The sequence below is a fragment of the Leptidea sinapis genome, chromosome Z (genome assembly GCF_905404315.1).
Source record: "Leptidea sinapis chromosome Z, ilLepSina1.1, whole genome shotgun sequence".
In the NCBI taxonomy this organism is placed as follows: Eukaryota; Metazoa; Arthropoda; class Insecta; order Lepidoptera; family Pieridae; genus Leptidea; species Leptidea sinapis.
In genome coordinates this window covers 24,163,462-24,180,874 of record NC_066312.1, presented here as the reverse complement: position 1 = coordinate 24,180,874, position 17,413 = coordinate 24,163,462, and the positions used below count along the sequence as shown (strand labels likewise).

The 17,413-nt window shown below is 45.1% G+C and overlaps 1 protein-coding gene across 1 annotated transcript in view; it reads left to right on the top strand.

Moving 5' to 3' along the window:
• The window catches only part of LOC126978730 (dihydrofolate reductase-like), a 34,326-nt gene that overhangs the window by 3,357 nt on the left and 13,556 nt on the right, over window positions 1-17,413 (top strand). The window contains exon 2 of the mRNA XM_050827767.1: window positions 7,543-7,714. Coding sequence (XP_050683724.1) covers window positions 7,543-7,714 — 172 coding nt within the window. The remainder of the gene's footprint in view (window positions 1-7,542; window positions 7,715-17,413) is intronic.

Below are 17,413 nucleotides of genomic sequence, written 5' to 3'. Positions count from 1 at the left end.
TCAAATATTAACCGTGTAGTGGGACCCGCAAAGGACTAATTCCCTACCGTACACTAGAGATGAAGGAGTGTATGCAGTACCCTCATTCACAGAGTTGATCGAAACTTGCACTTTTGGAATGAAGCTATCCCAAGTTCTGTGATTGTTCTCGACGAATGTGGAAAGACATGTTATTATACTGTTACGCTCAGCCGTGTTTATTTGAGGTGTATACTTGGGCGCAAAGAAAACGTTTGGAACTTTGTACCTATCAAAGAAGAATTTTGTCGGACCACTTATAAATTGACTACCATTATCTAAAAAAAATGGTCTGAGGTACGTCATGTATTAGAAAGACTTGTTCTTCGAGGATCTTCGTAATAATGCTTGAAGTAGCTTTCTTAATGGGAAAATTTTGGCAAAATTTTGAAAAGCAGCAAGTTACCACCAGAATGTAGCTATTTTGTTTTCGAGTCACAGGAAGTGGTCCCATGAGATCAATGGAAATCATTTGAAAGGGCCTAGAGCATTGTTTAGGCCTTCCCATTTCACCTAGCGTAGCATGATTTTGTGGCTTGTATGAAAGACACGTAGAGCAAGAAACAAACGTTACATCGCTATGCATATTAGGCCTGTAATGCCTGAGCGCAATACGCTTATAGGTGTTAAAAATGCCCATGTGACCTGCTGTTGGTTCAGAATGATTCTCTTTCATAACTACCGTTCGAGTTTCTTTCGGAACTACTTCTTTCCAATCAAATTCTCTAGTAAGCGTACAAGGTTTACGCATAATTCGGTATAGTTTATCATTCTTTATTATATAATTAGGATATGAAATGGGCGCCTTTTCACAACCGTCGTAAATATTTAAATAACAATCGTCACTAGTGTTCGTGTTTTCTAACGAAGTATCTATGGTAGACACCGGTACAGCACGCGACAAAGCATCTGGTATTATATTATCAACTCCCCGGCGGTGTTTTACGACAAAATTAAATGATGATAGCCGTACACCCCACCGAGCTAAGCGTCCTGTTGGATTATTTAAATTTAGGAACCACTTTAATGCTGAATGATCAGTGTACACCTTAAACGTTTTTCCGTTTTCTATGTAGCATCTCTAGTGCGACGAGAACAGCTAATGTCTCACGCTCTGTGATACTATAAGTCTTTTCTGCCCCGGATAGAGATCTGCTCATGTAAGCTATTGGGTGTTCTTTACCTTCAATAGTTTGAGTCAACATAACACCTACGGCATAGTTGCTAGCGTCAGTGTGGATTTCAAATTTTTTGATTTTTTACTAGAAGTCAGCTTATTGAGCGGCCCAGCGATTGTGCTAAACTTTGGAACAAATGTTCTGTACCAAGTTGCCGTGCCGAGGAAACGTTTAACGTTGTTACGATACGTAGGAGTTGGATAGTTTAAAATTAATGAGATTTTGTCTGGATCAGTTCGTAAACCTTTCGCATCAACCACGTAGCCTAAATATTTAAGCTGACTACGAAAAAATTTACATTTTTCTAGACTCACAGTTAAGTTTGCCATTCGTAACTTATCAAGTACTTGCAAGAGAAGTGTCACGTGATCATCAAACGAACTAGTAACTAAAACTATATGGTCCAAATAAGCGAGTACCTTGTTTTCCATATTCCCAAATAATAAATCAATCAAACGCTGTTGCGTAGATGGTGCGTTTGTCGACCCAAATGGAGTAGTTTTGAACCTGAACGTTCCGCGACCTGGGACGTATAATGCTGTTTTATCTCTATCTCTATCTAATCGGCAATTGCCAAAAGGCCTTAGATAAATCGATACTACTAAGGTATTGTATGTATTGTAATAGTTTTAAAGGGTTTTTTTGTGGCTAGGAGACAGGTATAGAAACATACTTTTTTTTTTAAGATTACATCGCTAGGTAACTTTACTTTATACTTTACAGTTACTTACAATAATTCCACGACATCTTAAATGTTTGTGGTTGTTACTAAGAAGTTAGGATTTTTATTTAATCACTTAGGTTGGTATTTGATTTTTGTGGATATTACTACTTATAATAAGACCACGAAAGCGAAATTTGTTTGCTAAAGGAGTACTTCGTTTTTATTTTAATTATATCAGTAGTTTAGTAGTTGGTTTTTTATATATTTATATAATAAATTACATAGATTAGTATATGGTTTTCTTTTTGTAAATTAAGAATGTAAAAGTTTGTGAGTGTTTTTTGTTACGTCTTCACGCACAAACTACTGAATGGATTTTAATGAAACTTTACAATAATATAGCTTAGTAAGTTTACGCTAAAATCTTACTAATTTAATAAGTAGGAATGTTTGTGTGTGTGTGTTTATTACTTCTTCAGGCAAACATGTTTGCCGGGTTACGCCTGTAGGAGTTACAAAAATACAAATAATAATGTATATCGGCGCAAATACTGCAACACATCTGTTATAAAAACGAAAACAATAAGATTAATAATTTTACTATACAATTAAATCATAAATCATCATTCGATTACATTGTGATGTAAAATTATTTTTAAAAAGAATTAAAAGCGATATTTAAATGTAAAAATATAAATTAACAAGCATGTTATAACCCAGTATTAAATGACACATTGTAAACAGAAATAAATCCCCGAGCAACGTTTTCGAGTTAATTCGTTTTAATCCTACGGAAATTATTTTATTCTACGGCAATTTTTTTAATGAAAATAAGGGACGAGACGAGCAGGACGTCCAGCTGATTGTAATTGTTACGCCCTACTCATTACAATGCCGTGCCGCTAAGGATTATTGAAAAACCCAAAAATTCTGACCGGCACTACAATCGTGCTCGTCACCTTGAGACATAACATGTTAAGTCTCATTTGCCCAGTAATTTCACTAGCATACAACAAGTTTTGTGCTAAGCGCCTTCGTGTGTCAATAATGTGTACAACTACAGCACATCTCGATACTCGTGTAGGATCTAAGTAAAAATTATTCTTCCTAGTCTCTACCGCTTACCACTGTCGCTCATCTCATGCGAATTACAGTAGTTTATAGTAATGGATCTGGCTTTACACAGCAGTCATAAGACCAATTATCTCATATGGTGCGATTGCTTGGTGGCCCAGGACAGAGTTTGCGATCGTATAAATCAAGCTGTAGCTATTCTAGCAGCTGGTTTGCACAGCCATAACATGATGCATACGCTCTACGTCCACCTAAGAGGCCATCCTAAGGTTGACATCGCTTGACGACAATGACGCTTCAAGCCTGAAGCTGTTCAGTGTATGGTAAAATGAAGACTGCCTTACAGCAAATCTCTCGAACAGAGTAAAAAAGGGGTATCCACTCTTTGAGGCACCATGCGATAGAATACCTAAAACATACATCTTTCAAAAGATTTACCACATTCAACTGTTTGAAGAGGTAACAGACCATTTAGGAGTAAATGAACTAAGAATTTACACAGACGGTTCCAAAATGGCAATCGGAACTGGAGCTGGCGGTTTGTCACAGGAACTTAACATACACCACACCTATACACAACTACCCTTAGGTAGGTCCATCTTTCAATATGAGTGTGTAGCCATCATGGAAACTGCAAACGTGATACTAAGGAGGAAAGTACACGGACATAATTTCTAAATTATATCTGATAGTATGGCGGTGCCGACTGCACTGGGGAGCTATACCGACAACTCAGCGCGATACGAGTCATCTGTCCTTGTAGCGAGTTGTCTCTAACAACTGGATAATTCTGCGATGGATCAAGGTCAATCAATTATCAAGATCAATCCTAAACGGACACTATTGAATCATTGTGGGCACCCTAACGGATCACAAGACAAGCACCATTTCACAATCGGCGTAGCGGACAGTCCTAAGTACAGAGGTTGTGTTGACCGAGGATGAAACGGTCACTCATGTAATCCTGGCATATGCAGGGGTGGCCAATCATCGAACAAAAACCTTAGTGAATACGAGATCGCTACAAGAAGTCTTCGAACACCACAGGAGTGTCCTGATCTTTTGGAAGGAGCTGGGCTGATTGGAATTACTGGCCAACTAAGTGGTCTAATAGTAGGAGAAGGAGCTCCTTTACCATACCATAGTGTGGGAGCTGTATCTCTGTTTTGTAAATAAGTATCTATCCCTACTCTGTGTTAAGTACTTTTATACCACAGTTACCATTAGGTCATAGGCAGGGGCGTGCATTGGCTATCTAACAAATTAGGCGCTAAAGTAATAGATTGTGAACTCTTATTAAGTTAATATTTTTTTGAAACTTTTGTGGCTTAAAAACAACTAAACTCAAGAATATCACATTTCATTACGAAAACTACGTTAGCTGGGTCAGCACTTAGCTTATATATAAAAAAAACTATATTATTCTTATTTTTTACTATATCCTTATTAAAAATTAATATTTTGATTTAATTTAGGATAAAGGCCAAATATAATCTTATATAATTTTATAATAATATAAATATTTTTTTATTTAGTAGGTAATAAGGACATAAATTTGGATACCATTTTCTTTTGGGCTGTAACTTGTATTGATTACAATAACATTAGGTAAGGCGGTGGAACGATTTTTTTACAAACACAGATATTTTAAAAATGCATGAACATTATCCGTTAAGTAATACACTGGCCTGGAAAAGTAAGTATCACACTTTTCAAATTAATTTTTTTTCTTAACTATAGAAGGTAGAGATTTTAGATTAAAAACGTTTTGTTGCAATTTTTATAGGCTTTAATTCTTAGAAACTAAGATTATACATTAGTAACATTTTTAACTTAAAAAAGATAAAACAATGAAAATAGTCATTTTTAGTTTAGTGTAAAAAAATTCAACTAAAATGTATTACATGTTATTTAATTTTTAATAACTGGTATTGCCTCCTCGAGCTCTGATTACAGCTTCGAGCCGGTTTGGCATACTGAACACTAGGTTTCGGAGCCGATGTTGGAGAATATTCTCCCATTCTTCTACCAGGGCCTGCTTTAGTGCCCTGAGGGTAGTAGGTGGTGGTCTGCGATTTCTGACTAGCCTCCCAAGCTCATCCCAGGCGTGTTCAATCGGGTTGAGATCAGGACTTCTTGATGGCCAAGCCATCACGCTGATACCCACCTCCTGAATATACTCTTGTACGATATGAGCCGTGTGTGGCTGGGCATTATCATGCATCAGCATCGATCCATCACCCATATTTGCTAAATACGGCCCTGCATACTCATTGAGAATCTCTTGACCATATCTTTGCCTAGTGAGGGTGCCATTTTCTATGGCTACTATCTCTGTGCGACCTTTGAAGATATGCCAGCCCATACATGTACACTGCCTCCACCGTATTGGACTCTTTCTGAGATGCAGGCTTGAAGGGCTCACCAGGTCGCCTGTAAACACTTCGCCTTCCATCATAAGTGTAAAGGGAGAATCGAGACTCATCTGCAAACAAAATTCTTGACCATTCCTCTTCATCCCACTGCATATGTTCACGGGCGTATCGCAGTCTCGCTACTCGATGCTGTCTCTCGAGTTTTGGGCCACTCGCTGGTCTTCGGGGTTTCCAATTTGCTTCAGCAAGTCTTCTTCTCACTGTACTGTCACTAATGTAGTCCCTCCGGGTCTGAAGTAGCTGTTGCTGGACTTCAACTGCATTTTGGTGGCGATTTCTTAACACAGTGGAAATAATATAACGATCTTCTCGGGCACTGATACACCTGGGTCTGCCATTACAAGGTCTCCTTAGATGGTGTCCAGTCTCTTCATACCTTCTGGACCGTTCGTACTGTCACACCCACCATTCTTGCAGTGTGACGCATACTGATGCCTAGTTCCAGAAAAGCCATGATCCTAGCACATTATTCAACTGAAAGAGGCATTATAAATAAATGTTATGTGCTTTTTAGCATAAATTTTTAAAACAAGACCCATCGATGTTGAAAAAAATTTAAAACAGAAAGAAAAATGTGAATGGTAAAATTGTAATTCGGAAACGTTCACTTTGAAAAAAGAATGGTTTTGTTTTTGAAGTTTTTTTTCAGCCAATTCTTAAAAGAAGGTCACCGACTATAAAGTTTTTATGTACAAAATTAAATTCTCTTTGGAGTCCTTTTTATTTCGAAAGTATATCTTGCGAACATAAAACGTTATCCCACTTTTAAAAGTGTGATACTTACTTTTGAAGGCCAGTTTATTTGGTAGGTACTGGTTTATTGAAAGAAAGAAGTCTACAATCGTTATTTTATCTAGGAAAGAAAAATGTATACCAGAACCGGCAGGCTAATTAATTCCTCTATTATATGTTAATTGCTCAATATCTGTTCTAAATACAAATCACACAGCAACTTTTTCTCACAGTAAAACCTAACACGGGTCACGGATATTGGACTTAACTAAGCAATGAAATACTAATGCAGACAAAAAACCGGAATAGTTACAAACTCATAATCCATTCTATTGCGTATGGAGCGAGTGAAACAGATGTGAGTTCGGGAAAGCATCGGTAAATCTCGCTACAATTGCTTACATAGCGGCCCTAGCGCTGTTGAATGTCGTAAACTGTAGTTGTATGAGACGCTGCGCGCTCGAATATGCAATCTGGAGACTGCGTACAATAGGTATTTTAGTATCTAGCGTAAGGAAAAATTTTTATGAGTGTTATTCAGGTTCTTAACGAGGTACGCACTGAATAATTTCCTATATGTATAGGTATGCACGCTCCTGGTCGTATCTTTTATTTGTTTGGTATTTTAGACAGTGTTGTGCGTCGGTTTATTTATTTATTTAAATTGGTACGCAAAACAGAACTACAACATAAATACCTTTTACCCTTACGCTTACCTCTATAATTCAGAAACAGAAATAGCGCAAAACCACCACCAAGCACTACCGCCAAATTAGCAGAAGTGGGTATCTATCCCAGTTCCCGCCAGGATAGAAGGGTGTAGGTGTGGCTATTCCTGACGGACGGAAGAGAGCAGCAGACACCGGAAACTGAAGGAGATGTGACATCATTTTACTCTCAATATCACTAGGTGCTGTGAAAAATAAAATGGATAGACTTTGGGAGACATTATCGTGTTATAGTAAGTAAGCAGATTTTTGCACTAATGGATACATAGTGTACGCACCACATCAATACTACGTATGCTAAGTACTGCACCCAGAACACTAGCACTAAGAATATGTAACCGATACCTTACGTTTGTGGATTTCGAAAAAGCCTTTGATACGTTAGGATATCTGAAGAGTAGTAGGTATCTGTTCTCGCTTTTTACAAGTTGGCGTCACCGAAAATATTATAGGTAATTAAATGTAATCAAAGAATTTAATTACAATATTATCACTATGCTTGTAAAGTTTTCTTTGTTTGGATTCATTTTTGGGTTGGGGCTAGGAGCACAGCTACATTTCACAGCACACTATTTTTGCACAGAATTTCAATTAATATTCGCCGTAGACTATTGCGTAATGAGTTTATTAACCATCCTTCTGGGACTCTTGAATAGTTTTAGATCATAATTTCCGTATTAACTTATTATAAAAATATAATTTTATAATTACAGCGGGGAAGTAGCCTTCTTCAAAATGACCACAATACAAACTAGGGATCCTAAGAAGAAGAATGCAGTCATCATCGGCAGAGTTTCCTGGGAATGCATTCCTCCCAAATACCGACCACTGGAACGGAGATTAAATGTCATATTGACAAGAAATGTTGATCAATTTAAGCAATCGGTAAGAAAATACAACATTTATTTGCGTCATAACTATTTAAGGCTCCTTGTTATATAATATAAAGTCGGTTATATTTAACCATATAGCGCAGTCGTTAGTGACTAAGACTACTTAGCTATTAGGTCGAATCCCGGTTGGTCTATACGTTCCTATGACGAATTAATGTAGGTACTTTATATTTTATTTTGTATCCTAGTCACGACGTGGACGATTTATATTCACATTCTGTGCAGCATGCACACTGGACTATTGCTGGAATTGACCTCACTGGGTTGAAGACGAAGAGCGTAGGTAGTTCCCTCCCGCCGGAGTAGGTTGTCGCAAGCTTTCTCGCTGCCGCACAGGTAGGTCACCGCAGGGGTAGGTCGCCGCAGGGGCAGGGGTTCCTCGTAGTAATAAAACTGCTGGGTACTTCTTGAGAGTTTCCTTTATTCCTTGTTGTTTCTTGTTCTAGTGGTACTGCGGTACTGGATGACTTAAAAAAAAAAAAAAATTTCCAAATTTCTATATTTGACATTAAAATATATATACAAAATTACTTAAATCTACTTATTAAAGCAATTTACAATTAAGCCTTATATAAGTAGGTATCAGAAAACTGGCACCCCATACCGACTAAAACCTCCTCTGTGCTGTTAGCAGCTCTGGCTTTCACAGCGACGTGGGCCGTGGAGGCCGCAAAGACTACGCAACAACAGTCGCGGGGCGTCTCCTAAGGAGACTCGAACCTCAGACTGGCTGTGTGCTTGTGGGAAGGAGAGAATGAAAATGAAGATGAAATGAAGATGAAAGATGAAAAGGTGATAAGAACACACTCGCCGGCGAGTGTGGTGATGTTTTGTGTAATGTATGTAAGTGTGTATGTATGTGTTTATGATTGTATGTATGTTTGTTTGTATGTATGTAAGTAGTGTAAATGATAGTGTGCATGTATGTTTGTATTTGTGTCTGTGGAATGTGTTTGTGATTGTGTAAGTGGTGTATGTCAGTCCGTCAGTCAGTCCGTGTGTGAGTGAGTGTAGTGAAACGATTACAGGACGAGGACTAGCGTCTCGTCGGGTATCAAAACAATGTGTGGTGTATCTAGGGTGCGGGCCGCTGACCGTCGTCAGTGAGTGACGAGTGCCAGTGGTTTGCGGTGGTTGACCGCGCCTACGCCTGCGAAGGCGGTATGTGCGTGTCTGTGTCGGTGTTTGTGTGGGTGTCGCGTTCGCGATGGTGATGTCGTCATCCGGGTCTACCGTTACGTATCTGGGACGTCTTATTGGGTTGAGACTATGGTGAAGGGGGGTGTACCCGCATGCCTTCCTAACCAAGATGTTGGGATGGTTAGGCGCCTTGTCAAAGAAGCGTCGCGAGATCTCTTTAAAGTGTTGAGCTATCGTCGGAAGCTCTAGGTCGCGGTGAAGGTCAACGTTTCGGATGAACCACGGGGCTCCGGTTTTCATGAGCGTGAATTTATTGTGAACTACTTGCAAACGACGTAAGTAGCTCAGTTGAGTGTGCGCGAAAACGACGCTTGCGTATGACAGTATGGGCCGTACGATGGATTTTGTAAAACACACTGCCTTGGGACATCCGCGATAGCTCGCGGGGTGACCCTTCTCCCCGCACAAGACGCAGGCCGGGGGCTCCGCGCATTGCGCTGGTCGAGGGCACTCCGGCGTGCCGTGTTTGCCGAGGCACTTCACACACCTCGGGGTGTGTTCACAGTTGCGTGCCGAGTGCCCGTATAACTGGCATCTGTTACACTGACCGGGCCCCCTGCGGTTGCGAGGAGCTTCGGCCCGGATGCCCTGAAGGGAGCAAACCGATTTTATGTTGAAAATTTCCTTTCCCTCTTGCGTGAGGTCGAGGACGATGAGAACCATGTTAAATGGTTGTTTGTTGGTGGTTCCGCGCATACGGTGCACCTCGTGTGCAGGGTAACCCTGCTCTTTGAGGTCCGACAAAATGTCGGCCTCGTCTAACTCTCTGGGGACGTTCCTAATAACGACCCTCAGACGCTTCTCCTCAGGCAGGGCGTACGTGTGGAAACCCACACTCAGCTCTCTAAGAAGAGATGTCAAGGCGCGGTGGTCCGCTACCTCTTTGGTCTCTAATTTGATGAGAGATTGGTACGCCCTCGCCTGGAAGGAGAGCGTCTTCGGGATCCTATTTTTGATCACCAACCAGCGGCCTCGGTCTCCTATAAAAATAGGAGGAGGGCGCTTGGTCGAAGGCGGTACGCGGGCTTTAACGGGCGCGGGCGCGGACGCGGGAGTGGAGCCAGTCGTGGCCGCGGATTTCTTGGCGTGTGTGCCATCAAGGGAAGGCGATTCGCGACCGCGCATCTTCTTGCGACTGACGGTGATGAAGCCGTCAGCGTCCGACGCGACACTCTCCGCTCTCGACGGTAGAGCGGTTTCCGGCTGGGCCGGTGAAGCACTGGAAGCCTGAGGGGCTTCCGTGCGGTCAGGACTGACCGCGGGGACCTTAGGGGTCGCCTGTGCGTCAAAGTACGCCTGAAGGACAGGCGGACGGGCTGATCGGGTGATCACTTTCCTTGGTTTGACCGAAGCTACGGAGCTTGCGTCGGAGTCATTACCATTTCGGATTCCCCGTCGAAACCCGAAACGTCAGATGACGAGTTATATTTTTTGGATTTCACTCTAAAAGCGGGATCCACCCTCTGATCTATTGTTTTTTTAATTAGCGGAGCGATCTTCTCCGAAAATAACCTAGCTAAGAGAGCGCTGAAGAAGGCCTCGTCGGGAACCATTGGTGAAGCCATGGTTATCATATTTATTAACTAGGTTGGGCGGGCAACAACCCCCGCTGCCCGTGTCTGGCAGAGGGGGAATATAATAATTAAGTGGACAAATATAGTTAAGTTGTACACTTGCACATTAATAAATAATATTAATAATAATAAAATATGCAAAATTAAAAGAAATTAATAATAATAGTTAAGCCTAAGACTTAGCTTTGCTGGATGTAGACTGGCTGGGCCGGAACACCGATGCACGCTGTGCAGGCCCCCGCGGAGAAGACACACATGTCACGAACTGCAACTCACAAACACACACGATTAGCGTGCAGAATCGCGAAACACAGCACTGGTGCTAACTAACACGATCGTAAAACCGGGTAATTAACACTGATAATAACTAAGCTACGTTCCGCGAAGGAACGTAACAGGTGCGAGACTCAAACAGTCCCGAACAATAGCGCGCGATAACAATAGCTAGCCCAGGTGGCCTGAGCAGATAGTGCGATAACGCAGGTAATAAAAATATTCGAAGGAGGACAGATAACGCGGCACGTGTGCTCGCGTTGCCTGCCTAAATCGAACTCTCTGGGTGACTTTACTACTACTGGTGGGTCTTCCGCGTAGGTCCTTACGGGCCTCGGGGTAACTGTTCGGGGCGATGGCCCCTTTCAGTAGTATAAACGCCGCCTGCAACTACAGACGGGGCACTGGGTGGGACCGGTTGGTCCGTGGTGTCATGTCCGGTGGCATCCTGCTACAGTGCGATCAAGCCCGCGTAGTGTCGCGAGCGATCTGCGGACTGCAGCCGGTTTGTAGGTCCGTGGTTAGCTTGCGCCCGCCGCTCAGCGAGGTCGAGCCCGCCGGTAGTGTACCGGTGAGCGCCCATCAGCCAGCGGCGAGGAAGCAGTCGTGTCCTAGGAGACTAGGTCACGTGGTAGTCCTCTTCTGTCCGGCGGTCGTCGATGGTATGGCGCGATGCCACGCAAATGCTGGGATCGCGCTCCATCGGCGCGCGCGAACATAGAGGTGCTCAGGCGACGAACGAAGTCGTCCAGGCTCTCCATGCGCAGGTCTCTGGAGATGACCTGATTTCGTACGAAGCGTGGTGCTCCGGAGATGGTGCGGAGCGTCAGCGACTGCTGCACTCGCAGCGACTTGCGACCCGTCTCGCTTGTCAGCGCAACCAGGCGGGGGCAGCGTAGGTGAGTCGCGTGCGAACGGACGCCTTGTATACGCACAACTTCGTACGGAGAGGCAGGTGGGACGCCAGCACGGGTCGGAGAACGTTCCGTGCGGCGCGCGTCTGGGCAACCACGTTCTTAACATGGGGCCGCATCGAGAGTGTCCTGTCGATGGTCACGCCGAGGTATTTGGCCTTCGGGGACCATACGACGGTCTCGCCCATGAGTGACACCGGGGGCGGCAATAGGCGCGCCCGCCCGATGGAAATCGCCTGAGTCTTCGCCACATTGACCTTGAGTCTCCAGTCCTTCAGCCAGGTGGGAATCGCGTCCAGTGCTCGCTGCATCTTCAGCGCTGCATGCGGGGCATTCAGCGAGGTGGTAATGAACGCCGCGTCGTCAGCATACAGCGCTTAAATGGCGCCGTCGGCGACTGGAATGTCGTCCGTGTATCTGCTGTAGCAGACGGGCGACAGGCAGCTTCCCTGGGGCACACCAGCTCGGATGGGGCGCTCCGTGGACAGAGCGTCTTCAACCGCCACTTGAAAACGTCTGTCTTCCAAAAAGGTGGCCACAGTCTTAACTACTCGGCGGGGAGTAGTAGACGTGGACAGCTTGTACACGAGGCCGGCGTGCCAGACGCGATCGAACGCCTTCTCCATATCGAGGAATACTGCAACAGACTGCTCTCGCTTGTTGTAGGCGGTAGCGAGATGGTGCAGTACCCTCGTCACTTGTAAAGTGGTGGAGTGTTCGGCACGGAAACCGAACTGTACGTCGCGTGGCTGAAGATGCGGCGTGATGTGCAGCAACAGTAGCTTCTCGAAGACTTTCGAGGTGGTGGATAGAAGAGTGATGGGACGGTAACTCCCAGGCAGCATGATGTTCTTGCCTTGCTTGGGAATCAGGATGACTCGGCCGAGCTTCCACGATGATGGAAAGTGCCCGGTACGGAGGATTCCGTTGAAGAGCCGCGTCAGAGTCGCGATTGCTCGCGGAGGTAGGTGACGCAGGGCTTCGTTGGTGACTCGATCAGGGCCGGGTGCTTTGCGCAGTCTAGTTCGCCGAATCATCCTTTGGACTTGTCCGGGGGAGAACACGACGGGGTCTTCTGTCGGTACTATCGGCGACTCGAAGTAGTTCTTCACATGTCGCTCGATGGTCTCTACGTGCTGCACATCTGCGGTCGGGTTGGGTGTAAGCTGCGTCTCCAGGTAGTCCGCAAATATCTTCGCTCGATCCTCAGCTCGGTAACGTGGGGTTCCGTCACTGGCCATGAGGGGTCTAATCGGGGAGGGCTTCCCGGAGAGTTGGCGGCATAGGCGGTGCATGCCAGACCAGTCGTCACCGGCTCGCTCAATGGCGGAGTGCCAGGATTCGTCTGCAACTGTCTCCAGTGCGTCTGAGATCTTGGCAGCCAGAGCGTTCAGCCGCGTCTTCATGGTCGGGCACCGCAGGTTTTGCCATTGCCTTCGCAGTGACTTTTCTCGGTTCTATGGCGTTTTATAGCAATCTCGCCCGAACGTCCGGCTCTCTGATTGGCTGCCTCGCCGCGCTTCGAACGATTAACCAATCAGAGAAAGCGTCATCCCCCGCATACCTCACAATGTTTTATTGTTTACGTTATTTATCTATACATTTATAAACTATAATTGTAATATTTATCTAATTAAACATTATTTACAGTACTTATGGTCATAACATGATTATTAGGTGTATATACTAATTAGTAACTCTATCGTACACGGGTACCTATTATTATTATTTTAAGTAATCTATCATTCTATTCCTAGTTTTATTATCTAATAGTGGTTTGAACCTTTATTTAACAATTATATTTACTACATAAACACTATAAAAACTTTTAGAGAACGATAAAGTAATTTCTATCGCATCACAGTTATCGTAAGAACTGTAATTTATACAATACAAACAGGAATCTATATAAAACAATTGAAATCATAAGATTATATTAAAATTAACAACTAATAATAATAGCTACTTTTTTTTTTTTTTTAAGAGGAGGAAATACTGTTACGTATTTACACCCCGGAACGGGGCGTAATATGTCGGACTCGAGTGTCCGCGTAAGCGGACACCCCATACCGACTAAAACCTCCTCTGTGCTGTTAGCAGCTCTGGCTTTCACAGCGAAGTAGGACGTGGGCCGTGGAGGCCGCAAAGACTATGCAACAACAGTCGTGGGGCGTCTCCTAAGGAGACTCGAACCTCAGACCGGCTGTGTGCTTGTGGGAAGGAGAGAGAATGAAAATGAAGATGAAATGAAGATGAAAGATGAAAAGGTGATAAGAGCACACTCGCCGGCGAGTGTGGTGATGTTTTGTGTAATGTATGTAAGTGTGTATGTATGTGTTTATGATTGCATGTATGTGTGTTTGTATGTATGTACGTAGTGTAAATGTTTGTGTGCATGTATGTTTGTGTTTGTGTCTGTTTGTGGAGTGTGTTTGTGATTGTGTAAGTGGTGTATGTCAGTCCGTCAGTCAGTCCGTGTGTGAGTGAGTGTAGTGAAGCGATTACAGGACGAGGACTAACGTCTCGTCGGGTATCAAAACAATGTGTGGTGTATTTAGGGTGCGGGCCGCTGGCCATCGTCAGAGTGACGAGTGCCAGTGGTTTGCGGTGGTTGACCGCGCCTACGCCTGCGAAGGCGGTGTGTGCGTGTCTGTGTCGGTGTTTGTGTGGGTGTCGCGTTCGCGATGGTGATGTCGTCATCCGGGTCTACCGTTACGTGTCTGGGACGTCTTATTGGGTTGAGACTACGGTGAAGGGGGTGTACCCGCATGCCTTCCTAACCAAGATGTTGGGATGGTTAGGCGCCTTGTCAAAGAAGCGTCGCGAGATCTCTTTAAAGTGTTGAGCTATTGTCGGAAGCTCTAGGTCGCGCTGAAGGTCAACGTTTCGGATGAACCACGGGGCTCCGGTTGCCATGCGCGTGAATTTATTTTGAACTACTTGCAAACGACCTAAGTAGCTCGGTCGGGTGTGCGCGAAAACGACGCTTGCGTATGACAGTATGGGCCGTACGATGGTTTTGTACAGCGTCACTTTGTGTTTGAGCGGAAGTTTGCTTCGCCCACACACAAGTGGGTAAAGGCGACTGAGGACAAATCGGGCTCTATTGCATACCGTATCAATATGTTTCTTGAAGTTCATATTGCTGTTGAACGTGACTCCTAAGTATTTGTAATCCTTCACCCACGGTATGGGTGTTTCATACAGTTTAATAACGTCGGTCGGTTGTTTTTTAGCGCGGATGCTATTCGCGTTACCGAAGAGTACCGCTGCACTCTTGGTGGGGTTCACTTCAATCCGCCATTTTCTGAACCAGTTGCCTAGTTCATCGACGGCGGCTTGAAGCACTTTAATGTTCTTGCTCAAGGTTGAGCGGTTCGAGCCGAAGTAGAGTGCCGTGTCGTCAGCGTACTGAGCGAGCTGGACACTCGGAAACTTGGGAATGTCGCTCGTGAAGAGCGAGAAAAGAGTGGGAGAGAGGACCGAACCCTGTGGCACGCCAGACCTGATGGGTCTGGGTGAGGATAGGGTGCCCTCTACTCGATATCGGAAGGAGCGATCGGTAAGGTAGGCTCGAATGATGCGCACGAGCCTTTCTGGCACTCCCAGTTAATACAGCTTGAATACTAAGCCGTTGTGCCATACCTTGTCGAAGGCCTTCGCGACATCGAAAAACACGGCTGCCGTGGTAGCGTGAAATTGACGCCGTATGAGAATGTACTCGGTGAGTCGGTGAGCCTGCTGGGGACACGAGTGAGCGGTTCTGAATCCGAACTGTATGTCGGGTATCAGTTTAAGCTCCGCGATGTAATGATTAAGACGCGCGAGAATTAATCTTTCGTAAAGTTTCCCGATCGAGTTAATTAAGCTAATAGGCCTATAGCTACTCGGATAAGCTTTAGGTTTATTGGGTTTTGGGATACCGATAACAATGGAATCCTTCCATTGTTCGGGGAACGCACTATTAGACAATAGAATATTAAAAATGGTAACCAATAAAGTAATAAGAGTCGAGGGTAGGATTTTAAGAACCCTATTGTTTATAGTGTCGGGCCCCGGGGCCTTCTTGGAGTGAAGCTCCTTAATGATTAGCTTCACCTCTTCGTAAGCGGTGGGTTTTATTACGTCGCCTGAAGGGCTCAGAGCGGAGCGACGTTCAACTTCACGATCAACTTCGTCAACGTGTGTCGGGTCGGCTGCTGCATTTGGAGAGCACTGACTCTCGAGACTATCGGCGAGGCATTCAGCCTTCTCATCGTCATCGAGCGCCGGCTGCAGTCCCGGTCTGTCCAAAGGAGGCATGACAGTGGGCGGCTCCTGTTTGAACGCGCGAGGCAGCTTCCAGAAAGCCACATGTGATGGCTTAAGCTTGCCGAGCAAGCGGTCCCAACGTACGCCGCGGAGTTCCGCGATACGTTCCCGTACCACCCGCTGTAGGTAGCGGAGGTGGCGCCTATTCTCGACCGACGGATACCCGTCGTAAAGTCTAGTGGCTCTGTGCTTCTGTGTGAGTAAGTTCCTGACCTCTGGAGGCAGGTTTAGGCGATGCGGTTGCATCGTCGGAACCTGCCTGGAGCAGGCCTTGATCCTACTCTGTATGTGTGACGTCACATGAGAGATAGCACTGTGAGCCGTGTCGACCGAGTCGATGACGTCCGGTATACGGTCAAGGTCGTCGGACTTGATAGACTCGAGATCCTTTTCCAGCCGTTGCCAGTCAATCACTGTTTTCGTCGGTGGTTGAAAGTTGACCGGTGGGCCTAGATTTAGGACGACGGGCCGGTGGTCTGACTCTAATTCGTGAAAAACCTCGATTTAATTTACATTGAGCGTTACGTTTTTAAGTAACGCAACGTCTAGAATGTCGGGTCGGTGCGCGACGTTATCCGGATAACGTGTTGGTTCGTCGGGTGCTATTACTGAAAAGTTCCGCGTGTCTGTGAGAGAGTCTAATAAAATTCCGTTTCTATTTGTGGCTCTACTGTTCCAGCTGGAGTGTTTGGCGTTAAGATCGCCGCCCACTATGACTGCGGCCCCGTGGCCGAGTAATGCTTCTATATCTGTGTCTAATATTTGTTTGTTCGGCGGAAGATAAGCTGAAATAACAGTGATCGGCTGGTGATTCGCCATACTGACCCGGATGGCAGAGGCCTCGATGTTAGTGAGAACCGGAGGATCTATAGGTATACAGTGTAGAGATTTTTAAAATAAATGAGGGTGCCGCCCATGCGGGTGGTGCGATCATTCCTAACTAAGTTATAATTAGCGATACGCGGATCGCGTAAACGTGGTTTTAGAAATGTCTCTTGCACTAAGAATAGGTCTAATTGATGTTCGTGAGCGAACTCCTTCACCAAGTCTAGTTGAGGCTTAAGGCCTTGGGCGTTAAAATACGCTATACGGAGCGTATGTGGTTTAACCCGTCCGCTTACGTAATTAGGCATCGCGAATGTTGTTTTTATGCTTTAGCCCTATATCGGTGAGGGCACGGAATATTTTGCCGTTGTCTGCCATAACTTGCAGGAGCGACGGCGGGTCTTCCCGGACAGCATCGAGCCTGCTGGCCAGGGCTGTTATTTCATCAATGTCGAACATCTCTGACAGTTCGAACATGAACGCAAAGGTGCTGCCACCTTTGTTACCTGTTGCCGCGGACGCGGGCGCCGGTGGCCTCGGTCGCAGGACCGACGCCGCCGGTAGGGACGCTAGCGGAGGCCGGAGGGGCGCGGG